This window comes from Nothobranchius furzeri, chromosome 10 (assembly GCF_043380555.1).
Source record: "Nothobranchius furzeri strain GRZ-AD chromosome 10, NfurGRZ-RIMD1, whole genome shotgun sequence".
NCBI lineage: Eukaryota > Metazoa > Chordata > Actinopteri > Cyprinodontiformes > Nothobranchiidae > Nothobranchius > Nothobranchius furzeri.
The window spans coordinates 45,087,895-45,114,465 of record NC_091750.1 but is presented as its reverse complement, the minus strand read 5'-3'; the positions used below and the strand labels follow the sequence as shown (position 1 = coordinate 45,114,465).

At 44.0% G+C, this 26,571-nt stretch overlaps 1 protein-coding gene across 1 annotated transcript; it reads left to right on the top strand.

Moving 5' to 3' along the window:
- Positions 1 to 961: 961 nt before the first annotated feature.
- LOC107386383 (pecanex 3) lies at positions 962 to 25,850 on the top strand. The gene is made up of 35 exons (XM_015960736.3): positions 962 to 1,346; positions 2,173 to 2,381; positions 2,472 to 2,577; positions 3,552 to 3,591; positions 4,132 to 4,227; positions 4,462 to 6,183; positions 7,796 to 7,925; positions 8,063 to 8,232; positions 8,644 to 8,701; positions 8,774 to 8,915; positions 9,029 to 9,186; positions 9,333 to 9,486; positions 10,047 to 10,079; positions 10,206 to 10,377; positions 10,506 to 10,616; positions 12,206 to 12,297; positions 12,374 to 12,483; positions 12,676 to 12,781; positions 12,854 to 12,946; positions 13,046 to 13,196; positions 14,782 to 14,926; positions 15,112 to 15,289; positions 15,416 to 15,524; positions 15,728 to 15,857; positions 15,938 to 15,996; positions 16,093 to 16,308; positions 16,461 to 16,714; positions 19,752 to 19,982; positions 20,083 to 20,186; positions 20,260 to 20,407; positions 22,213 to 22,443; positions 22,549 to 22,823; positions 24,132 to 24,304; positions 24,387 to 24,775; positions 25,482 to 25,850. Exons 1-35 carry the CDS (start codon positions 1,194 to 1,196, stop codon positions 25,635 to 25,637), a joined length of 6,804 nt encoding a protein of 2,267 aa, XP_015816222.1. The 5' UTR covers positions 962 to 1,193; the 3' UTR covers positions 25,638 to 25,850.
- The last annotated feature ends 721 nt before the right edge of the window (positions 25,851 to 26,571 follow it).

The window sequence follows — 26,571 nt, the reverse complement described above, 5'->3', positions numbered from 1 at the left end:
TAAGTTAGCTAGCGCCAAAAAACAGCGAGGCTTCAGTTAAACAACCGTCCTCGCTGGCATCCTGAAGAGGAAACCTCTTGAGATTTTACAAGAACTGGATGCGGAAGGAGAATATGAGGCAATCTGAGAGGCTAATGCTAACTGTGAGCTATGCTGGGATCCAAAATCAGAAAGAAATTCACTGTGAGCACAATATTTTCTCTGTCAACTTAGCCTGAGCTAACGTTCGCTAAAGTCACTCCGTAGCTGACTGGTGGATATCTCAGAGCTGTCTTGTTAAATGTATCTCATGAACGGGAGGTACTTCACATAGTTTAGACTACTGGGCCTAGCATTAGCCGCTAACTAGCGTTAAGAATACTAATACTATTTAGTCATCTAATCAGAGCATTGCCCAATTATTAACATTACTAAGACTGCTGCTGACTAAAGGCCCTGCTCGATGGAGTTGGAGTCTCAGAAAGTCTTTTGAGTTCTATAAACTAAGTTAAATTGTCTATTAGCCTGCTAATGCCAATCTGAAAACTTAATCTGAGACGTAGCACTGGTTTGGATACAACAAATGTTTTGTTTCTGCTCCGTCATCCTGTCGCAAATACCAAATGTAAATACCAGACATATGTTGTCCCCACAAAGGCGTCTGCCTGCAGATGTTTTGATTGTCTTACCGACTGTGCCAGTGCCTGTTTTGTATGTTTTCTGTTCCAGTACTAGTTGCTGGTTAACTGATCATCACTGTTGATCTACTTTACTCGTTTATGATGTGTAAAACGCCTAAGATAAACGAGATACAAATCTGAATGTAAAGTTAAATGACTCTGGAAAGGTTGCTAGATATATGGTAACACATTTTGTTTTGTCTTACAGATGAATTTTTCCATATATAATAAGCGGGATACCAATGTGCCAAAAAGTCACCTTCCAGATGACCCAGCGGGGGTTAGGATAGAGTGTAGCAGCATTGACACAGGAAGGGTGCATGTGCTGGCAGAAGAATATGCAAGGACTCTCACCCACAACTGACACCTTTATATATATACACCACCACACAGAACTGTTGTCCTTGATGAAACAGTCTTGGTCACCATGCTCTCCTCAGAAGAAGTGCCATCATAGACTCAGGTTACCGTGGTGATGGTAACGACTGCGCAGTGTTTTTAATATTGAAGCTATTGTGTAATCCAAACGTGGAGATGGGTTCCCAAGCTCTTCAGATATTGCGGCAGGGTGTGTGGGCTTCACTAACAGGTGGCTGGTATGTGGACCCCCATCAGAGTACGTTCTCCAACTGCTTCCACCTGTACCTTTGGATTTTTCTCTTGGCTTTCCCCTTCCTTTTGTACATGGTAAGGACCGTTTCAGAGCAATTTAATAAACTTTTAAAATGGTTTCTAATTTTTCTTTATCTGACATAAAAGCTTTACCAAAAAAAACCAGAATCACTTTTCCTTTTCTTATTTTTTGATGTTAAATGCTTCATTGTGATAGTCTAGCCTAGTAGTTGGACTTTTAACATTGCAACCTGCTTAAAACATTTAAATAGTTTTTCAGGTCTTTCAAAGATTTCTTCTCTTTGTGAATCTGTTAGAAGTTATGTATGATGTTTTGTAGAAATACGTAAAAGTGATAGTCTTACCTTGTACTGTCATATGATTTAAGAAATACGTCAGTTTTATTTAAATTTATTTATTTTTTTTTTTTGCTAAGCCCACCCCCGTCCTGTAGAGCTCGTGCAATTTGAATTGAGTGCTTCTAAGCATTAACCAATAGCGTTAAGACATATGCTTACATACAAATGTCAGGGTGGGTGTGAGCATTAACAAAGCTAAATTGGCAACATTTCTTATGGGCAAGCAAGTCTTAAAAAAAAATATATATATATAAAAGTATAATGTGAAAATTCTAATTGTAAAACAATGTGCTTTACCTCTGTTGGTTGCCTAGAAGTGTGCGTTCATGAACAAAGCCGTACACACAAGTAGGGAGAAAGGCTTAAGGTGCAGTACATTTTTCTGTTTAAAGATGGTGCCCTCTGATAAAAAAAAAACTCCAGATTTGCGCTTTAAAGGTAGTTCTTTAAATTTAGCATCACTGGAAGAAACATCAGATTCCTTTAGCTGAATTTCCATCATTGTTAAATAATTGTTTATTGTATTTTAAACCCTTCTCCAGGCTCTTCCACCTAGCCTGGTGGTGGCGGGTGCATACTCAGCTGTGGTTGCAGTCTTTTTCACGGCCATAAAGGTGGTGAACTTCCGTCTGCATACTATGTTTGACCTTGGTGAGATTGTGGAGAAAAAACAGGCATCACTCACAGCTGATGCTCCAAGAACAGAAGAAGGAGATGAAGGCTCAGGAGCTCATGATGGGAATCAGCACAGGTAAGCTGTTCTTTCTGGATTATTCCTTACATAGAAAAGCTGCATTCTCTGAGCATTTTTGATATGTTTTTTGTGTGTTTTATTTTTTAGGGATAGTCATGTCGGCGTAGAGATGACTGTGTTTCGGAAGGTTGACTCGACACCTCCTGTTCGCTGCAGCTCCCAGCATTCTCTGTTTGGATTAAACCAAGTGTCGGTGAGGATTGCTGCATTTGTTTCTCTCCACTTTTTTCATCATTTCTCATACGCTGCTAAATTAGCTATTGTTTAGTAGAGCAATTATGTCTTCTGCAGTTCTATAGCTGTTAAGTGAACTATTTCGATTGATTGGCAAGCCATCCTATAAAGACCATAGAAAGTGCTCAGTTGTGGGGCAGAATCTACGGTTGTCTTTCAAACTAATGAACAACATGATGTATTCATTGCTACGTAAATCAGTCAACAGGGCAGTCCACCATACATAGTAGAAGAACCAGAAGCCAAATGCATTATTTTGCAAAATAAAGGACCAAAGTTCTTCTATCTGCTCATGTTTAAAATTAAAGTGAGAGTTTAAATTGTCCAAAGTTGATGGCATAGCCATTTCAACTGAGTGTCGTTTCTGAGTTGACGCCATATTTGTAGTTTTTCTTAAACACGGCTGTGGTGCTAAGCCCGCCCAGCATGTCTCTACAAACTAATGGGCCATTCCCATCTGTACCGGGTCGGCCCGGGCCAGGACGCCCCAGTCGGCCCTAGCCTGGCCCGGTTGATTCCACACATCCTTGCCTTAAGCCCATGTGGGCTGATTCTACCCACCAATCAGAGGCTTGCTCTAATGGAAGGTGTGAATTTGCTGTCAGCAGTGGGTGTGTTGGCCCTGGTCGGCCTGAAGCAGACCCCCTCGAGAAGAGGGCTGAGAATGAGCCTTGGTTGGCCTGGAAAAATACCAGGCCACCCAGATATGTAAACAACCTACGCTACCCGGCCCGGGCCGACCCGGTACAGATGGGAATGGCCCAATAGAAGCTGTTACTGGCTGGACCTTAAACTACTTGGGCTAGTGGTAGACCTGCTGAGGCTACAATGGAGCGTGGCTAGACCGAGCTGCAGCAGAAAGTCTTTTGAATCTGCTGTTGTTGGCCTACATTTCTAGGCTGCTACTTTAATGTCATGTATTTGATTCTGCAGGAGTTTTTGCCTCAGCTGGAGGATGCAGGAGGGACTAAAGGTAAGCATTTTTATTTAACTTCCCTGAATGCTACAGAAAACCCAATGTTTTCTCCTAAACTACCCTTACAGAAGTAACCTGACAAGCCATCCTCTACATGTGACTATAATCCCCATGACACATGATGTCACATGCTCAAGACCCCAGCCAGAAACTGGGGGGCAAGACGACGGCGCGTCCCCATTGGCCACCATTTTTATTTGTCAGTTGCCAGTTAATTGAGTTAAATTGCAACAAAATTCAATCTTATCAGCATGGTTATCACTCGCAGCATTTTAGGCTGCACCAATAGATGAAACAAGAATAGTTTCGTAAAATTTTACAAGGTTCTAGCTTATTGTTTTTTTACTCTTGTTGGTGTAACATCCCGCCCACCTAACCGATAGAGCGCTGTGATTAGCAAGGACCAGACTATTTGGGTCTGCTGAGGTTCCAGTGGAGCATGGCTAGACCGACCTGCAAAGCAAAATGATTTTGCTTTGGTTGCTAGATTTCTAGGCTATTACAGACATACATTTACTTGCATTTGTTTTATTTCAGACCTCAAAGAACTAACGCAGGCACAAGGAAGCAATAATGTAATTGTGACATCAGCCCATCGTGAGATTCTACGTCAGAGTTCCTACGACACCCAAGGTAAGTCTGTTATTATTTTGGTCTGATCTGCAGTGAGCTTTATTGCATTCTGATTAATGTCTATTCTCGCCTGCATAAAATAACACAAGCTCAAAGCATACTAGTACGCGCACGCAAATCCGTTTATGAGGGATTATTTTTTAACTTTTCTTAATGTCACATAGCAGAGTTATAAAGTTTTAGCCCTTCAAAGTGTGTTATGTTCTGACTTGCATTTCTTGCTTGCCATTGCAGTACAGTCCTGCATCCCTACTTCTCTGGGAGGTGATGGTCCACATCTCATGGGAGTGTCTGGTGTGCTAGCTGGACTTGAAGTACGTAGAGAGTGCTTGTCTATTCCCCCTTCACCTTCAAGTCAAGAAGATGGAGGCGAGAAGGAGCAGCCAGAGGATTTGCCAGAAGAATTGTCTCATCCGAACCCCAAGGACAATGGGATGGGATCTTATTCTCCACTTGGTCCTTCAGCTGAATCGGAGAGCTTGGGGGATACTCCCCTTAGCCCCCTTATAAAGAGCAGCTTAAGTGATGAGCTAAGTGAAAATTTCATGGGTTTAGGTTTGGACCCAGGAGCATTTGCACCAGGCACGGGGAAACCAGGCAGCCGCAGTGGGGTAGCGATGGCTGCTGGATCCACGGACAGTTGTTTCAGTGCAGGCGGAGCTACAACAGACCGTGAGACACTAAGCACTGTTAGCAGCTATCGCAGTGAGAAGACTGATTCCACTCAGCTGGAAAGTCCTTCATTCAGCCAGCCACGGCCTGCAGACGGACAGGTGTCCTCGACACCAGCGATGGGTGCCAATGTTCCCAACAACGTAGAGGACACAACAGGACAGGGTGGCAGTGATACTGACAATCTGTCAGACAGTGTGCTGCTTCGCTCCCCTTCCAAAGATTTATCTATCAGCCAGGGGTTAGACCGGACACTTGTTGAAGGAGACGACTTGCCCCCTGTTCCTGCTGACATAGCACGGCCCCCTCCTCTCCAAAACTCTTCTCCTTCAAGTAGTGGTCACTCAGAGATTTGTGATTTAGACAGAAATGTCCAAGGTCCTCCTCTGCCCCCTCCACGGCAGGCCAATTCAGTGCCTTCAGGGCTGGCCCTGGGTCTAGTGTGCTCTGAGCCTGCTCTTCCCATATCGTCCATCCCCCTCCTGCTCTCGGAGCAGCCTGCTCTCCAGGCCCAGCAGGTTGTGCGTCCCAAGGACTTAAAGCTGCTGCGGGCCAGTGGCGGTAGCATCGGACACAGGCCTGGCCGGAGGAAAGCTGAAAGGAGGCGAGCTGGAGCGGGCAGCAGTAGTTTTGACTGTGGCTCTTACAGGCGTCACCACAATCACAGACAGCACAGAGATTACCTCCCAGTGCGCAGCCGATTGGGGGCTAAAGCTTACAGTGAAAGTTTGTTTGAAGACTCTAGTGATGAGGACGACGGCAGTGACATGAGCGCTGGTTCTAGTCTGGGTTCTCAACGCCGGTACAGCTCAGATGAGGAGAACGACGATGAGGACGACACAAGTTCTTCTACCTCCTGCTACTCTTCAGATCTTGCTATCACTGACATTACATCTCTTCTCTCCACTGCTGCTCAACTTCCTACTCAGAGGGAGGGGGATTTACTGGAAACCTCTGGCTCCGGCCATCCTCGTGCTGCTCAGCGCTCATCTAGCACAGCTAGTGCTAAGACTCACGCCAGAGTACTCAGTATGGATGGAGCAGGTGGAGGCCAGAGCAGCACAGCGGCTGTCCCCACTACCCTGCTTTCAATGCCATCCACCTCCACGCCAACGCCTCGCACTCTCACCATGTCGAAGTCTGACCTGGAGGCGCGCACCCTGCACACCGATAGCTTTTCTGGAAGTCATCATCATCGACTGGATTCTTTAGGAGGGTCCTGGACCGGCAATCAGATGGGCTGGAGGGCCGGAGAGTTAATCGAAGAGGGAGCTGTGGGTGGAGGTTAGTTTTGTTGTAATCAGTGGTTTAAATGTGTTTCAGTTATGCTATTTGGTTGAAACAGGTATTATTGTTCTAACACACAGGTAATTTAAGCTACAAAGGTAAATCTCCATGACTGACAAGCTAGCTTAAAACAGTAGGTTTACTATTAATCTCTGCAAATATCCACCGACATGTTGAAAATGACTAAAACAATGTCCAATCGTTGAAAAATATTGGTGGCTTCATAACATATAACCATGAAAATCGGGTCTAAAGTACATAATTCAATTCAAGTTTATTTATATAGCGCCAAATTATGACAAGAGTCGTCTCAAGGCACTTCACATAGTAAACATTCCAATACAGGTCAGTTCATTAAGCCAATCAATAAAAAGTTTCCTAAATAAGGAACCCAGTAAATTGCATCAAGTCACTGACTAGTGTCAGAGTCTTTACAGCAATCCTCATACTAAGCAAGCATTTAGCGACAGTGGAGAGGAAAACTCCCTTTTAACAGGAAGAAACCTCCAGAGGATCCTGGCTCAGTATAAATCCTGATTTATACTTCTCTGTCTGCGTCGGTGTGGAGACACGCAACAATATTATGTGTCGGCGCAAGGGCTCTCCGACGGGCTCACAGAGGGTGACGGAGACGTGCCCAAAATTTTAAACATCCGTCGAAAGTGATGGAGACACCGCTTCCTGTATATTCGTGACCGACACCGCTGTAGCTCCGTTAAGAAATAAACGGATATTTAGCGGCAGACCCAGAACAGATTGAAGAACGCATAGTGGAAAAAGTCCCTGCTCAAACACACCCAATTGAATGGTTAAATCAACTGTTAACCAGGTTATCAAGCTCTGCAGAAACCTGTTAATCACCTACTGATTATTTTGTCGGAGCGGGTAAACAACTAAAACATGCTGGATAGTGGCACTCGAGGACCAAGTTTACCTACCCCTGTACCAGCCGTAAAATTGCTTCATCATTTTCATCACAGTTAAGAGTTGAGTGTCTTGTTGGCTTAACATCTAAGATTAGTTTTTTTTTTTTTTTTTTAATATTTGCACTTAAAAAAATAGAAAAGGTTGCTAATCTAACTAACAAGTAACGATGGCTCATGATGACTAGCTCGGGTTTGTTTGAGTTTTGTGAAGCTGCTCGTTTTTACTGTAAAGAGATTATATTTTTGAACATGGAAGTTTTCTTTTCTGTTCTTGGAGCATAATGCCCTACTAACCCTTTAACCCTTTAAAGCAGAAAACCACAGTGTTTTCTCAGAGGGCGCCATCTAGAGGTAGAAAAAGCTATCACGCCTTTAGTCCCTCTCCCTACTTCCGTGATCATGGCTGGCAGCAACACCTCTCGTTTGTGAGGCGCAGTATCTTAGCTGTTCCTAGAACTGCACTCTTCTGGACTGATATTTATACTAAAGACTAACTTGTCCTTGAGGAAAGCTCGCTTGGCATCAGTCTAGGTACATCCACAAACATACATGCTCCGTCTGCACGTAAGCGGATGTCTAACACTATTGGCTAATGGCCAGTTGGCTAAACAGAATATTGTTAGATGTGTTTATATGCTGCTGATGCTAGAACCTCCCCGTTGTAACTGATAACCGCTCTGCAGCTTTGGGTCCAGACGACGGGAACAAGCATGAAACAATCAGCAGTGTTAAGAGGACCCAGGCAATCCGCAGGAGACACAATGCTGGGAGCAACCCTACACCACCACCTTCGACCATGGGATCCCCTCCCAGGTGAGTCTGGTTAACCCACACAGGTGAGGGGTTTAGCTGGTTCTTTGTCGACTGTTCACCTCTGTCTGTAACTCTCATATCCATCCATTCGATCGGATGCTGCTGTGACACTTAGAATGTTTGTCTCTCATCTGTAGCCTCCAGGACCTTCAGCAAGTTCGGACCTCCTCACATTCACGCACCCGCACACTTCCCTCAGCCTTACAGTTTGCTTCTTCACTCCTCCTGCCTCGCACTGGCATCCACGAGGCCTCTACCTTCGACGACACATCAGAGGGAGCCGTGCACTATTTCTATGATGAGAGTGGTGAGTCACTGGCTTTGAAGGAACACCAAAAGAGCCCTGGGATTGAGTTTTTCACCCCAAGACCAGGAGTTGATTTTATCATAATGGGCTTCTGCTGTTTTATGCCAAGATAGGCACGTATTTGTTGGACCAAAGTGAACAAACATGATGTTTTACATCCTACGCTAGAAGTCTTAACACTTTTTTTTTATTCTGGAAAGCCTCAAATTACAGATGCAGCAGAGCAGAAATAAATACACGCCTCAAGACGGGAAACCATGCAGCACCAACACAAACTGACCTTTCCTTTTAATCTTACTTGAAGATTACTTTCTGTGTCTTTGGAAATTGAACGTTGTTGTTGAAAGTGGTCCAGGTTTGCTTCTGTGCTGCTAAGAGAATTGTGTTTCTGTTTCCTTTGCTGTGTAACAGGAGTAAAGAGGTCCTACACGTTTGGACCTGCTGGGGGAGGCTATGAAGACCCAGTTCAGTAAGTAAAAAAGGTTCTGTTATGTGACCCCCCCCCAAGAAAAACCCTGTAGCTTAAAGGTTGTCTTTACAGGGAAAGAGAGAGGCAGTCTCAGTCCTCCAGTTTCACCTCCACTGAGGTTCAGGATGGAGCACCGGTCCTCTCCGTTCTCCAGCCCAGACCAGTGATTTTACAGGGCATGCAGGTCCGCAGGGTTCCTCTGGAGATGCCTGAGGTTAGCACGCTCTCATTCTTCTTCTTACTGAAGAGTCAAGGTTCAAAATCTTTTTGGGGTTTTTATTTATTGGACTTAATTACTGAAGTTTTTTATTTAAACGTTGCTTCTAGTTTGATCTTGACCACGAGTCCCTTCAAGAATCTCATGAGAACACTCTGATGATCGAAGAGAAGGCCAAGCCAAAACAGTACTATCGCTTTTGGGTGGTACCTGGAAAGTGGCTGAGGGTCCGATATGATCGCCTTGCTCTGCTGGCGTTACTGGACAGGTGAGAGAAGCTGTTGTTTTCAACACAACTCTTTAAAAGTGTAGAGTACATGAAAGCATTTTAAATTCAATTTGGTACTTTTTTTTTTAATTTTGAATCTGTAAAATGAAGAGTTGGAACCTGATTTCTTCTGTGTTTGACTGCAGGAACCGTCGTGTGGGGGAGAACGTGTTTGCTGTTGTGCTGGCCAGTCTAGTAGCCTTCTTGGGATTTCTGCTCTTGCTGCAGGGCTTCTTCAGGGACATCTGGGTCTTCCAGTTCTGCCTTGTCATTGCTAGCTGCCAGTACTCCCTATTGAAGGTACCTCACCTGTGGATTTCACCAAAAGTCTAGTTTGTAGGGATGGACATCGGCATCAATATCCGTATCGGCCGATGTTAGTCATTTTTTCACTTATCGGTTTGATAAATAAAACCGGACCGATATTAACAACCAATATTTTTTCCATCTTCTCTCCATTTGTTTGCCTGTTTCGGGGGGTGATGTGTAATGTGAGCGTAGTGTGTGGTGTGTGTACATAATAATATAAATTCAGCTTAAATAATTTTCATTTTATACAAAATAGCTGATTTTAGAAACATTAATGTCCGTATATCGCTACCGGCAAATATCGGTTATCGGCCATAACAGTGAAATTAATATCGGTATCGACCCAGAACTTTCATATCGGTGCATCACTACTAGTTTGTATAAATATCTTTCATAGATATGTCACGAATGCCTGCACTAGGTCGGAGCATCACAATACTGGTGTGTGCTTCATCAAATCTATTGTGCTGTTATTTTCTTGTCGGAATTCCTGCTTAAGATTTTAAAATGTCAAATGCACACGAGAACCTGACCTTTACCCTCTGTTTCAGAGCGTCCAACCAGATGCGGCCTCTCCCATGCATGTGAGTTCAGGTTTTATACTAAAGCAGCTGTTGGTTTAACTCCCTTTAGAAACTCAGACTATATGAAATGTAGAAATGAAAGCACAGCTGGATTACAGTCTCATGAATGCGTCTGTGGTTTGCTAGGGTCATAACTGGATCATCGTGTACAGCCGTCCGGTCTACTTCTGCCTTTGCGGTGTGATGATCTGGATCTTTGACCTCTCTGGGCGTTCTGGAAGCCTGCAGCCCATCTCCCTCTATGGTGTCACCTTCTTCTCGGCACATTTCCTGCTGTTTGTCAGAGATATGCTGATTGGTTAGTTTTTTGCTTTAACTTTGCGGTAGATCTCGAGGTCATTAGTCTGGAGGTTATTCACGCTCTGTAACCTGATGAAGGACAATTTGTGGGTTTCATTTATTTCTTTTTCCTTTTCCATCCAACAGTCTTTGCCTTGTGTTTCCCGGTCATTTTCCTGTTTGGGTTGCTACCTCAGGTCAATACTTTTGTGATGTGTCTGCTGGAGCAGATCGACATGCACGTTTTTGGTGGAACGGGTAAGATCGTTTTTATACGACATTGTGGGGAAAATTACACTAGTTGAGGATTTAGAAACTCAAGTGAAAACCAGCAGGAGCATGTTTTAAGTGATTTTAGAACATTTTAGCTGTTGTTCGTTCCACAGGTGCATGATCCTTACCAGATGTACTTCACACTAAAGGTGACAGTCAGGCTTTCTAACAATGTTAGATGCGTTACTGAGAAGAATCGTTACAAGAATAAAAACAAAATGCAATCGTTGATGTGTGACTGAAAAGACTTTAGAAACAGGTGAAGAGCCGTAATGCTCTCTCCACTTTAGCGTGTTTCTCCCAAGCCCCCACAATGCGGCTCAAAAATTGAGGCCAACCCGGAAGTACCAAAAATTGCAGTTCCACCCTCATCCACTGGGGGCTGGTGTCAGAAGCGAGCAAATCCTCATTGACTCCCATGTTAAAAATACCAATTTCACAGCAGAAATAAACATGTTTACAGCCTGGTACCAAAACATGTTTTAGGTTTAAATGATCTAGTTTACAGTCATGACAACTCTGAGGGGGGTGAATTTTTTTCTCACTCTTCTGTTTAAGTGTATTAAAAGCCTAAAATTCTGTATAATTAATGAGCATCAGACCCACGTGACCACAGAGCTAGCTCCGGGGAAAGGCCTCAGTCTGAGCCTCGGTCTGGCCTGGAAACTGTTCTGGGATTTTGAGTCTGTGTTTGTGTATTCTTTTTTGGATATTTTTTGTGCAATTGTTGGACAAAATGACTTGCTGTGGCATCAATTGCACTAATAACGTGTCCAAGTAGTCTCCACTTCATTTTTTTCAGTAAGTAAAATTATATTTATGTATTTTAGGTCACTGCCGAGCTGAGCTTAGATTTTAACATGTACTGTTTAACCATGACATTTAAATGTAATAGGGTAAACCCAGTGCATTTAACATAATGCTGCACTTTAGAAAATGGGTTGAAATATAACATGTTGGTGGAGCTGGGTTCCGACTATCGGCTTGTGGAGCTCTCGGGAGACCTCTGTTTTCCACCCGGTTCTCCCCTCCCCGCAGCCCGGCGCATCTCTGTCTGATCGCGGCTTCTGTCTGCTGCACGGGCTGCCGGCTTTCAGCATCTTTGGGGAAACCTCCGTGTTCCACCCGGTTCTCCCCAGCAGCAGCTCTGCGCAGCAGCTCTGTGCAGCGGCGCTTGTCTGCTGTGCAGCTGCCAGCTTGTGGAGGTCTCGGAGACCTCTGTGTTCCACCCGGTTTCAGAAGCTCTGGTGTTGTGCACAGTTAACTCCAGTTGTAGCTAGGTTGCTACCTCCGTTAGCTTGGCTCCCACCTCCGCGTTAGCTTTGGGTTAGCTTCAGGTTAGCTTGTAGCTAGTTCGACCGGGTGTCATCAGTTGATCCCAGCCTTACAGCCCCACCCTCAGCTCCACCTCTCTTCCCTTTTATGGAATTGTCTGGGCTTGACGGAACCTGTGACACGGTCAAAATGGCGGTGGTGGCCACCTCCCATTTTAGCACAAAAACTTATAATTGGAGCCTATGGAAACCCATTGTCCAATATTTATGTGTCGATGGTTTCTCCTCTTCTCTCCTCAGCCACCACCAGCCCTCTCTCATCTCTCTTCAGCCTCACTCGCAGCATGCTGGTGGCTGCTCTGCTTTATGGATTTTGCCTCGGTGCTATTAACGTAGGTGCTACACAAACTTCCTCCACTTTCAAATGCTCCAACCTGGACCCTCATGGGTTTGATTTGCTGTCTTTAGGCACCGTGGGGCGATGCCCATGTGCCAGTGCTGTTCTCTGTGTTCTGCGGGCTTCTCCTGGCCTTGTCCTATCACCTCAGCCGCCAAAGCAGCGACCCCACCATTCTGTGGTCAGTATTCTCTCTGTGATTGTTAAATCTGGCCCCGGATAATTTAAATCATCTGATGTCGGCTTGGTAACCTTCATGCATTGGAAGAACGGTGGTGGAGGACATGTTCATTGTGCTGACTGGCTTTTCCGTTTTTACAGCTCATCCTGTGAAAACTGATGTTCCTAATGAGTTTCTGTTTTTTTACATCAGGTCACTGGTCCGGTCTAAAATATTTCCAGAACTTGAGAACCGATCACCTGAAGAACCCTCTGTGGAGATCAAGGACCCTCTCCCTGAGAAGCTTCGTAACTCTGTGGTAAAGACTGTTGCTTGCCTGATTTTGGTGGCACTGTTTTCTCTTCTCCAAGCTCATATTCACTCTTTGCAGAGGGAGATTCTTCACTCAGACCTGGTCATGTGCCCCCTCATGGCTGTTATCACCTTTGCCATCAGTGCCAGCACAGTTTTTATTGCTCTTCAGGTCATTTGCTGAATTTTTGTTCTGTTCTCTAAGAATACTTCCACAGGTGTTCAGAAGTGGTTCTTATAAATGTTTTTTAATTTTCTGCTTCACCCAAAGCCGGCGCTCAGCTTTGTTCTATACATCCTGGCTGGAGTCATCGGCTTCCTTACACACTATCTCCTGCCTCAGCTCCGCAAACAGCTGCCGTGGTTCTGCCTGGCTCACCCTGTGCTTCGATCCAAGGAGTACAGTCAGTTTGAGGTCCGAGGTGAGAGTCTGGTTGTTTTTTCTTTTATTTAAACGGGAAGTAAGATGGTGCAGAAACTACCTGGACAAAATGAAATGCACAGTCTGAGAGAATCGCTTTAAAGTTAGGGATGCTCCGATCTGATCACCTGATTGGAAATCGGGCCCGATCGTGGTTTTCAAAAAATCGGAATTGGTGATAAAGATTTGCATTTAACTTTATCAAACAACAAATATGACTTTTCTAATTCATCCTGAGATGGAGATTTTCAGACGGAACAACAAGGGGGTAGTTTTTATCTCAACAAGTTCCTCTGTATCAGTATTTATTAGTTGGAAGAAACCAACACCATCACCTCACACAGGTGACGATTCCGACACCATAACATGCAGCTGTTAGCTAATAGGCTAGCGCAGAGCTAACATGTCCCCACAGAAGAGCTAAAATGTTGTATTTTGGTGGTATTTTAAACCAGACAGCAAAGGCAGTGTATCAGCCACTTGTAATGTGTGTATACTGGGCATTTAACAAGCTGGAAAAGACAGCTGCATGATAAGCTGCCTTCAAAATGAACTACTTTGTCTTTTGGGTCACCTTCGGCTCCTTTCTCTTCTGGCATCGCCACAGAGAATCATCAGTCTTAATTCCCAGTTCACAGCGAAACACAGAGCCAGCCAACAGTGAAAGATATGTTGATAAACACAAAGAGAGAAAAAAAGAGAGCCGACTGCACCAATCATAGACATGAATATGTAGATGCGCTACTGGGCATTGTATAGCTTAACAGCGTTGCCGCCATAGTGGTGTTTTTCTCACTCTCCAGCCCAACTGGACTCAACATTTTAATTATGGTATTTTATTTAAACAAAGTGGGTTTTTTTGCTAAACATGGGCTACTGGGTTTCTTTCTTTTAAGAGGTGAAATCTAAGCCCTCCCCCCTTCCTCTATTTAAAACGTGAAAACCCCACTTTAAATAGGGAAGGGGGCTTAGATTTCACCTTTCCAGCACCTGTGATGCAGCTTTGAATCTCATTCCTAAGCAGTTTCAGTCTAGGTCACACCTTCCTGCATCTAATATCTCCCATATTCCAGTTAGAATCGACAAAGCTCGTCGGATGAGAAGCAAAATGTCTTTAAGAAACCAAAGAAGTCCAGTTGCCTTCATTTGAACTCTTTTGGATAACTCTGACTGTGATTGGCTGGTCATCCGTTTCTTTGCATTGGAGGTGTAGGTGGGCCTGTTCTATCAGGAACAATAAAATAACTTTAATCTGACTATTCAGGTTTAATTAGCGATGCGTTAAATTCCTTGTTGCTGAAAAAGTGGTCAGATCAAGACTGTCTCTCACTAGGATGTCTAATTGGGTTTTAGATACTGAGACAAATTTCTGTTTGTGTACTTTAATATTTGATTTTTTAAACTATTTGTTCCCTGATGTTTAGCATTACTTGCGCCTCAGTCTGCTTTCTGCTGCGTAGGCTGTAGGACGCTTGAAAGGAACTGCCGAGTTCTCATCGTTTGAACATTAACACAAAAACATGTAAAGTTGGGCATATTTAACAGAGATGCAGGTATAGGTCTTCACTGCTTCCTCTCTGTCCCAGATGCTGCTCAGCTGATGTGGTTTGAGAAGCTGTACGCGTGGCTTCAGTGTGTGGAGAAATACTTCATCTACCCGGCGGTGGTGCTGAACTCTCTTACAACTGAAGCTCGGACAGTCGGCCAGAACCACAAAGACCTAGACATCTAGTAAGCCTTCTGCTGCTTCATGTTTATCTTTCTTTTATAATCTGTGCCGTTTTTGTAGCATCTGATAAATATCAGGTAGTTTGGAAGAGCAACTAAAGTTACTTCTTTTCAGCTAAGATTTGTCTATAATGTCTTGATTATGGCAGCTCAAGTGTCCCTGACTTTGTCTCCGTGTCTTCCTGCAGCAGCCGAGCTCTTTTCATCTCCGTGGCAGGAATGAAGCTGCTGCGTTCGTCCTTCTGCACGCCGTCGCAGCAGTATGTCACGCTGTGCTTCACCACACTCTTCTTTCATTTCGACTACCCACACTTCTCAGAGACCTTCCTGATTGACTACTACTTCATGTCCATACTTTTCAGCAAGGTAAAAACCTACCTCAGGGGTTTTATTTCAATGTTAGCTGCTGTGTAGAGCACACATTTATCTACCATTAGAAGCATTTAGACAGTTAGTGGCGTGGCTTCATTGTGTTTTTCCTTGTCTCATCAGATGTGGGACCTCCTGTACAAGCTGCGCTTCGTGCTGACCTATATAGCCCCGTGGCAGATCACCTGGGGCTCAGCCTTTCATGCCTTTGCTCAACCCTTCGCTGTGCCCCGTATCCTTTTATTTGTCTGAATTTCTGACAGTTTGAAAGAAAAGTTTTAAACTTTCACACTAATAGATCCAAAACCTGCGTCTACAAAACCTAACATAAACAACAGACTAGTTTGGACATTTTGAGCTTCTTTTCACTGAATGATTGTTGTAAAGAACCACTATTTTTAATCCTGGAAGTGTCCTTAACCGGCGCTGCTTCAGACTCGGCTGTGTTATTTATCCAGGCCATCTTTTCTGCCATCTTTTCCACCCCCTTGAATCCTGTTCTAGGCAGCGCCGTGTTTGTCACCTCTTACACCCGACCTGTCAAGTTCTGGGAACGAGACTATAAGTATGTTTAAATAAAACCACTCGTGCAGGAGTGAAACCACTGCTCATATCTGTCTAATAGTTAATTGTCACTTTCTGCAGCACCAAACGGGTCGATCACTCAAACACCAGGCTCGCCACCCAATTAGACCGCAACCCAGGTATGCCACAGTGTCCTTTCACACCTAATGATCTCTGTTTGGTGTCTTTTTAGTTTTACTCTGTAGCCATGGTGACGGTGTGTGCTTTTCCCGAAGGCGCTGATGACAACAATTTGAATTCAATCTTCTATGAGCACCTGACACGCTCCCTGCAGCACAGCCTGTGTGGAGACCTGCTACTCGGGCGCTGGGGCAACTACAACACGGGCGACTGTTTCATCCTCGCGTCCGATTACCTCAACGCTCTGGTGCACATCATTGAGATCGGAAACGGCCTGGTTACCTTCCAGCTGAGGGGTTTAGAGTTCAGAGGTCAGTAGTGGGTTTGATGGGGGCTAAGAAAATATGCTGTTAATCGATGTTATTCACTAAGATCAGGCACTCACAGAAATTTTGAGCTGAAATTTTAGATTTATAGTGTTTGACTTTAATTAATACCTAAAATAAATGTTCCATCTGTGTAGGTACCTACTGTCAGCAGAGGGAGGTAGAGGCCATCACAGAGGGGGTGGAGGAGGACGAGGGCTGCTGCTGCTGTGAACCGGGTCATCTGCCTCACATGTTGTCGTTCAATGCTGCATTTGGACAGCGCTGGTTGGCCTGGGAGGTGGCTGCCACCAAATATGTCCTGGAGGGTTACAGCATCAGCGACAACAATGCAGCTTCCATGTTGCAAGTGTTTGACCTTCGAAAGATCCTCATCACGTACTACGTCAAGGTACAAAACAGGTCTAAAGAGAGTCCTTCTTGATGGATCATACATCTTGTCTTTAGCACTTAGCTGACTGAGGACCAAGTCGTTGTGCTCTTGTGTGTCTGTGCTTCAGTCCATCCTTTCTTGTTACAGTAAAACTCTGAGCCATGAAAATTCCCACTGATGTCAGATAAATTTGCTATATGAAAAAATAATAATTACCCTCAGGGTTAGGGCTGCTCAATCGAATTTTAATCCCAATTACGATCTGAGTTTTGAACGATTATAAAAACAAAACAAGCTGATTATTTGCTCCTCCCACCTGCGCTGCCCCAAGTTGCAAATGAAGCACTCCTCCCACAGTGTTGCCAATTTAGCGACTTTGACACTATTTCTAACAGCTTCTCAGACCCCCTTCTTGACTTTTTAAATGTTAAAAGTACCTAGCGAACACCTCAGAAACATCTCTGGTAACCCTTAGCTACTTTCTCAATAACTGTCGTTGACATTTCCTGCAGGTTAGCTAAACACTCTGCCTGCGCTCCGTACCGTTCTTCAGGACATTGAAAGGGAATGATGCAGTGATGTGTCAGTTGCTATGGAAATGGCTTTCAGAGCCAGCTCCCTGTTGGATTAACCAGAGTGAGTGACACACACCATACCTGCGGGCTCCTGAGCCGCTAAAAACGGCTAAATGTGTGCGTGCGGCGCGCTAAACACACATGCAGCTTGCCCCTGATTGCTGTTAGACCGGGTTGGGGGATGGGGGGTGCAGCTGTGGTTGGGACAATTATTACATTGACTGATGGAGCTGTAAATAAATAGTTTATAAATAAGGTATAAATAGATAGAAATAAGTTCCTCACGCTGATAATCTCTATGAGGACACGGTGCTAGTGCACTCTCCTACAGCACCTTGACTCGACTAAATAAATGTTATGCAACATTTTGTGAACATCAATTTATTTGCATCTATTTGTTATAAATGCCACTGTATAATTCTTGCTGTCAGTATTTGCAAGATATTGGTATTTGGGTCTGTACTGGTTAGACTTAAATGAGTTAAACCAAGGTCTATAGCCCTTGGGTCATAAACTATGAGCTATAAGTATATTGGTCTTTTTATACTGGGAATCAGGAGTTATTTTAGTGATCATCTTGTTTCTTATTGTTTGAATGCTATTGTTTTCCTGTTTCGCTTTATTGTTTGAATGCTGTAGTGATCCTGTTTCTCTTTATAGTTAGCTTATTATTCTGCTTCCTTATGTTTTTTGGCATTTAACTACTTCCACAATTCTTCAACTATTTAAACAATTTTGGTATCAAAACGTTCAGCTTGTTCAGCTTACGCCGGCAATGACTTTTTGTATTAAAACAATTTAAACTTTTTGAGATATTCAGCTTTTTCTGCGATTTTTGGTCCCATTGAAATGAATGGGATTGCTCTATTTTCAGCTAAATCCTATCACTTATTTTAACTCAGAGCGGGGAAACAGTGCTGCTCTCTGATTGGTTGAGAGTGTTCAACCATTTTCTGTCCAAGCAGGATTGAGCACCCACACATATGATACATCAAATCGACCAGCTTGGTCTCAGGAATCTTGTTTTAAATTTTAAGTGTGTTATCTGTTACCATGGTAACACAAGTGCATAAGGATATCCCCAAAGCCTAATATTGAGCCTATAACGTACTCCTGTTTCTTATCTTTCTGAGCTCTATACACTTAAAACTAGCAGCATAGCTGACATTTTAACACTAGTCAGAAGGCAGGAACCGCCCCCTCCTCCTTCATTGCTCTCTCATTGGCTGAGAGTTTTCAATCGTCTTTTGCCTAAAAGGAAATATGCACCCACGCATATGATGCATCAATTCAACCTGCTTGGTCCCAGGAGTCTTGTATTAACTTGATATTGTGTTCTGCATTACCATGGCAACATGCTTAGCAACAACATTTAATAACATTTTAGACACAACTGTATCAACATACTTTAATATAGAAATGTTATTCAAAGTTTAAAAGAGTCATGTGACATTGTACATTGTTTTGTTAAAGCAGACTCCTGTCATCTGTTACCATGGCAACACAAGGACACTTTAACCAAGTTTCATAGGAATGAATATAAAAAGCTGAATATTGAGCCAATAACAACTCCTGTTTTTGATCTTTTTGAACTAACTGTACTTAAAACTAGAAACAAGTTAAATTTGATTGACCGTCAGACGGTGAGAAAGTGCCCCACTCCCTCCCAGCTCCCTGACTGGTTGAGAGAGGTCAGTCATCTTCTGGCTAAATGGACTTACACACCTATCCAGCATTCAAACAGCATTTCTTCAAGAAATCCAATTTATTTAGTTTATTTTTGTCCTGATTGTGCCCTGAGCAATTTTATGACTGAATAAAAACAAATAAAATCAACATAAATTGAAAAATCGTCTTAAATAATCGAGATCTCAGTTTCAGTCACAATAATCGTGATTATTATTTTTGCGATAATCGAGCAGCCCTACTCAGGGTATTTTATTTTTAAGTTACATCCTGATGTTCTGCAAAGCTACATCCCCAGAAAAGAGACATGAGTTTATTGACAATTCTGTAGATCTGACTGATACACAACAGTGGAAACAAAAGTCATTGTCAACAAAACTTCAGAATCCTGAACGTCAGTGAGTCAAAAGGACACAAAGAACAAAACACTAGGTTTTATAATTCATATGAAAAAAATCAATTATACATTTGTAATATAGTTTTAGTTTTAAAGGACAATACTTTACAAAAAACATGAAAAGTTTTCATTTATTGATTTACAGGCATGTTTTTAATGAAGCATTTAAAATTGGACTTTTTGATTTTTATTTTTTACCATGTAATTTACCTTTTTATATAGAAATAATTTATTTATAAGCGTATAATAAATTTGATTTAAACCCTTGGATTAAATAAATTTTGGTGTTCTGTATTTACAACAAAAAAAATATATGAATTTCTTTTGCCCACGTAGGACAGTTAATATGTCATAGTAAATAGTTTGGTTTAATTGTTTAATGTTTCGGCACCAACAGAGCATCATTTACTATGTGAGTCGCTCCTCGAAGCTTGACGAGTGGCTGACTAATGAGACTGTCCAGGATGCTCTGCGTCCATGTCTCGGGTCCAACTACGTAGACAGCGATCCCACTTTCAACCTGAACATCGATGAAGACTACGACCACAGAGCCTCAGGCATCACCCCTTCCTCCTTCTGTCTGGTTTACCTGGACTGGATCCAGTACTGTAACAGCAGGCGTCAGACGGTGAGACATGGACACTAAGCTCTCACCTGGGCTTGATCCTGGCGATTTTTTGTATTCGGAAAAAAGCTTCATGTACTTTGACTTTATTGTTGTTTTTTAGCCAGCAGCTTGTGAAAGAGATTCCCCACTCGTCAACCTTTGTTTTGGTTTGTGTATCCTTGGAAGAAGAGCTTTGGGAACGGCATCCCACAGCATGTCTGCCAGGTAAAACCAAACCAGAATAGTTTATCATTTAAATTAATAATACAACCAGCAGTAATCAACCATTTTGTCTCAGTTTAGAGCCATTTCTTTACGGCCTCCACGCCCTCTTCAAAGGAGATTTTCGCATCACGTCTCCTAGAGATGAGTGGGTGTTTGCAGACATGGACCTCCTGAAACGGGTTGTGGCACCAGGAGTACGAATGTCCCTCAAGCTACATCAGGTAGTCCGATCCAGTCCTACTTTATTCATGAAGCACATCAAAGTAATGCTTAATAAGTTTGCCACTTCTCACTGCTACTAGTTCAAAGCAGAATTACAACTGTCATAAACAACCCTGCTGCAGCCTGCTGTAGCTACTGTTAACGAGCTAACTAACACAAACTAACTGATACTAAAAAGCCCCAATTAAAAATATCCACACTGTTGGATAAAAAATATTATAATTACATGTAACAAAGCCAGGTCACCATCAGTCAATGATTTTGTAGCCTCCTTCAGCTCTCTCAAACGAGTGTTGACCACACCAATATTCACTCTTATTTTAGCACTTTGCTTCACCTCCAAAGACATCACTCTCTTACTTTTAGTTTCAGGCTCCACCATGATGCCAACAATGAAGCAAACTTGATCTTCTTTTGCTTATTGATGGTCACCAAACTGACAAAGCTAACTTCTAGCCTTTAGATAAGCTACCAGCACAGTAAACAGCTGTTGCTTTAAAGAAGTAACGGCCTCCCGCTAGTGTTTCTACCCAAACTATAAAATACGTTAGGTACAGTTTTCAGACAGCAGAGGGCAGTCCAATGTGAAGTTGCTCTAGTTTCTGGCTCAAGAACCACAGATCTACGTCACACTGAAAATTAACATTCATGGGCTCACTTATCTTGGCTCGTGACAGGGAAGGCTGTTGTAGATTTAACATCCAGGAGAGAGCACATCTCAGCTAGTAGAAGCATTAGCAAATTCACAGCACAGCAGAACTCCTCCAGGCTTGTGTTATTTGTGGAGATAAAACATCAACGTTGCAAAGCAAACTGAGTGAGTGGTAGAGTTGTGATGCTGTTGGCCAGTCAGAGGAGAGATGTCTGGATATCAAGAAATAAGACTTGAAGTCCTGTCGTCTAAAGCTCGCCTCGTCTCTGGCTCCCTCCTACCTTCTGAAACAGGAGTGCCAGAGCTTTTTTGCCACCGAGATCGACTCACAAGGCATTCGTTATACTAGAGACCACTTGGATGTGTTGAAAAAAAACCCAGTGAACTTGATCTTTAAAGTAGCTAGAACAGGATCAAAGTAACAGATTACCTGTTTCAAAGTGCTGCCTAGAAAGAGCGGGGTTTATTCAAGCCACTTGTGTCATTTAACAACGGCTCTGGTTTTAGATCAACCTAGTCTCCAGGTTCATGGCAGGTTGGTCCACGATACTCGACCGAGGAACCAAATAACAGAAATTCTATTTAGTCTTTCTTGAATTTAAAAGTCTGAAGTAATGGCAAAACAGGGAATGTCTTTTTGTTTTAGCGGGACATAAATTTGACGGTAATTAAAAAGGAAAACACCATAAACACCAAGTCAAGCTGTAGGATAGAGCTGGGCAATAAATCGAAAACTTATCATTATCGAAATTTCTGACTCTTGTCGTGATAATTTTCCCCATGTCAGTAAATTTGATAATAAAAAAATGAAAAGATGTGTGTAGGTTGGCAACATTCATGTCCCTTCATGAAGCTGTACCACCTTGAGTCACGTAAAAATGTGACTCAACGTAACACACGTGACCGCCCCATCTAGTGGACAACTTTTGTCCCTGCGCACACCTGTAGTTATCGTCCATTTATCGTTATCGAGGTTAAATCCTCAATATATCGTGATATTGATTTTAGGCCATATCACCCAGCCTTAGTGTGTGATAAATAATGATACATTTTATTTCAAGTCTATCCAAGGACCATACCAAAAGGCAGTAAAAATGAAACCAGGAACATAAACAGAAACATTAATGTGACTCTAATTCACGCTTCCTCCAGGATCACTTCACATCTCCAGATGAGTACGAAGATCCAGTGGTTCTCTATGACGCCATCACTGCCAACGAAGAGAAGATGTTGATATCTCATGAGGGTGACCCTGTGTGGCGGAGCGCTATCCTAGCTAACATGCCCTCACTGCTCGCCCTGCGCCACATCATGGACGACGGCAGCGATGAGTACAAGATCATCATGCTGAACAAGAGGTTCCTCAGCTTCAGAGTCATCAAGGTCTCTGCTTTATGCTGACCAGAGTTTTAAATGGACACGTGCTGCTTCATTAACTGAGGCTCAGCTGCTCTGTAGGTAACCATCTCTTTGTCCTGCCCCCTTCAGGTGAACAGGGAGTGTGTGCGGGGGCTGTGGGCGGGGCAACAACAGGAGCTGGTCTTCCTGCGTAACCGTAATCCAGAGCGTGGGAGCATCCAGAACGCCAAACAAGCTCTGAGAAATATGATCAACTCCTCCTGTGATCAGCCCATCGGATATCCCATTTACGTGTCCCCGCTCACCACCTCGTACGCTGGGGGGCACGGCCAGCTGAGATCTGTGTGGGGGGGGCCTGTCAGTCCACACAACATCTACACCTGGCTCATCAGAAGCTGGGACAGGTACACCTTTTTCACTCGGGGCTTTAGCTGTTCACGTCCTTCTGAGCCGGTGGTCTAACCCAGGGGTGTCAAACTCACACGGGGCCGAAATGAAAATCTGGGACGAAGTCGAGGGCCAAACTTAATATTTTTTGAAAAAGTGACGCCAAATTAGCACATTTTCTTTATCAACATATGTGCAATTTTGAACCTTTTAATTTGGTAACAAACTTATTTCTGCATTAACACTGAATGTGGAATAACCAAATTACACACGAGCAAGTCAGTTTTAAATAAAAGGCATCAGTGGTATTCATTACTTGTGGTATAATCAGCATTTTTAAAATCTATTCAGGATTTATGTTTTCTTGTTTATTCATTCATCTTATTTTTATTCTCCTTTTTTCCTCCTGTAATAAGTTTCATCGCTGCTGTGACATCTAGCTTTCCCCACTGAGGAACAATAAAGGGATTTTCTATTCTATTCATCTATCTGCAGCCTTTCCACTTCCTGTTTACTGTAGGTTAAATCTTTTCTCACGGGCCAACAACAAAATAAAAATATCATTTGATCTTAAATGAAAATGCAACATCTCACCTGTTAACTTTCATGTTTTGGAGCAGAAAAAGAGCATAAAACCAACATATTTAAAGCTCAGTTTGCTCCACTGGTTTACTGTGATGCTCACCTGTTCCAGCCAGATACCTGCATCATGGGGTTGATCTGAGCTGAGGAGGAGACTCCTGTTGTTTTATTCATCTTCATCATAATAATGACAACATTACATGACAACAGCTGCTCACGTAGGTTTATGCTGGTGAGCATGGAGAGCGTCTGAGCAGCTTGACCACGTTGTTGTGTGTCGGGGAGGAAAAATAAAAACTACAGCAGCCACAAAGTCGTGCTGGTTTGAGCGTGTCGCTGCTCGTTGGAGTTATATCAGCTCTGTCTGGAAGTTAGTTGGAAAATTTTCTCTTTCAGTCATGAACACATTACTGAGCGGTTAAAATCTCCGTTTCTGGGCTTCAACGTCGGCAAATAGCTGAGTAAACTCTGCGCTGAGTGAGAGGAGTGTTTAGTTTGTCCGAGACAGCGAGCTGCAGACACCAGCAGCAGACGCTGGAAAAACACAAAGGAGGGGGCACTTCGACTTCGTGCTAACGCCGCAAAGCATCATGGGAGTTGTAGTATTTGCGGTAAAATCGGCCGGCGGGTCAATTTTAATATATTTTTGACATTTATCTCGCGGGCTACATAAAAATGCCACATCTGGCCCGCGAGCCCTTGTGTCTGACACGTGGTCTAACTGGTGATGTCGCCCCCTGCAGACTGCAGAAAGGATGTGGTGCAGGCTGTAACAGTGGAGGAAACATTGAGGACTCAGATTGTGGGGGTGGCTCTGCCTCCATCTCCACTAACCCAGCCATTCACACCACTCAGAGCACACCAGCCTCCAGTCTCCCCCAGCCACCAATCACCACTATCCAGCCCTCCATCATGGGTTTGTGCTCTCACATATCTGTTCATTTTCTTCAGTTGTTAATTTCAGACTGACTGAATTATTATTTTGTCTTCCTTTTTAGGTACTGACAACCCTGTTGGCCCCACCCAGAGCTGGCCTCACCACCCTCAACCTCTCCCATTAGCTCTCATCAGCCAATCCGAGGGCAGGATAGAGGCAGGCTTGCTTTCCTCTCTACAGCGAACGTCCTCCATCCAGGGACTCCTGGGCCAGCAGCTCTCCAGCTCCCAGCTCTCCTTCAGCAGCTCCGTGGCTCCCCCTCCTCTGCTTGTCGCAGAGCGCATCTGCCCAGCCACTCACCTGGAGAGCTCGGGGCACAGAGCGAGCCAGCGGAGTGCGCTGCACTATGAGAGTCACTTTGGAAAGTGGAGCTTTTCAGGCAGAAAGGGCTTTAGTGTTCCAGCTGCAGCAGAGGGGGAAGGAGGGCCGATCCAAACGATCCGCACACAGGTAAGGAGACGGCAGGATTGAACCTTCGGGGTTCTTTGTTTTCTGGTAAGGTTCTTTTAGACAGTGCATGAACAAAAACAGCATGTCTGCAGCAAAAAGGTGAACAAAACCAGATGCTGCTAAGTGTCGCTTTATGTGCTTCAGTAATAAATTCAAAATGTTCCTGAAGTGATGGAGAGCTAACTGAGGGGGGTGTAGCCATCACAGAAACTCCATCCGTAGCAGCTCACAGAGCCGCCAGCGCCCTCATGCGCTGACGGCAGCCATGATGTTTACATGTTCTGCCCCCCCCCCCCCCCTCATGTGGAGGTCATGTGAGTGATGCTGCTGAATGTGTAGAGGCAGGTTCATGATGAGCAGCAGGTGTCTGTTAGGTGCATTAGTCACTCCATCCTTCCTAATGTTGGTGCTGCTCGACCTAGTTACTGACTGAGGTCACTGATGACTAGGATGGGAGCTATCATCATTGTTACCTAGGCAACCATAGCACTGGGTTTCGTCCTGTTGAGGCCAGCTTTGGGGATGGACGTGAACTTCTGTAGTTGTGAGTTTATTGTTGCTGAGACACAAACAGGGTTTATTATTCTCAGGTGAGTCACACCTGCTGGTTTCAGGTTAGCAGAGAACATGCTTAAATCGTCTTGTGATGATCATTTGTGTTTTCCAGGATTATATTGTGTAATCTGTTTCCTCGTGTCTTCTACAGCCTGCCCCCCCAGCTCCTCTACAAGAGGCCAATCTGACTCTCGATCCTCTGGGGGTCACTCAGACTCTGGACCCCATGATGCTGGCTGCAGGAGAACCCCCCACCCCTAAAGATGAATCCACAGAGCTGCCTTTACTTGATCACCTGCTTCGGTGACATTTTCTACAAACGAGAAGCACACAGTGGACTGACTCGGGCCCACCTAGACTCGGTCTCAGTCTCGCCTTCTGGACTCATTCCATCTGATCTAGCTGGGATTTCTAGACCCTCCAGTGTCCCACTGCAATACGGACTGGATCTGAGTACCCCTCTCTTCTGGGCCATGAGGTCTCTCACCATCTGATAGAAAGGCCGAGCTGATGCACGTGTCAAATCATCACAGGGTTTGAGTATCTGCTCGCTGGTTTTTTTTACTGAGATGGACTCTGTGTGTCTCTGTGGACAGCCTTTAGGCTGGATCAGTAGTGACAGGCCACAAAGGCCAGTGCAATTATGAGGGATGTTGTTTTATGAGGATGGCTTATTTTTCTAAACAGGAGAAAAGAGGCTGTCCTCTGATGTCCCTCATTTGATTTATTTTTTTCATAGCCAATAAAAAAAAACATCAGCTTGTTGCTTTGAAGGATGCGTGGAAACCCGATGAGCCTTGTGTGAACGTCACCATTTAGGACCTCTCCTCCACTGCTCCACAGCTCTGGCTGGTTTCCTGCTGGCTTGGAGCAACTGTCAGTGACCCCAACACACATACACACACACACACACACACACCCACCCTCCCCCGAAAAAGATCCCCTCCATCCAAGCTAGGGTGGTGTTGCATCTGCTAGTTTACAGAGTCCTGAATCAGACTGGAGATGGGGGGGGGGGGGGGGGGGGGGGGTCTGGTTTCTGTTGGTCATCATCAAGAGGAGGGGCTTCTCTGTTTATGAATGGGGGGTTACTTGAAGAATCAATGTATAGAGCTGTTTATTGTCTTAGGGGTTAGTAGCACCCCATCAGGTAGGACACACACACACACACCCACACACAAACACACACACACACTACTGTACTACTGCTACTACTAAGAAGCCCACTACTTCTGCTGTTT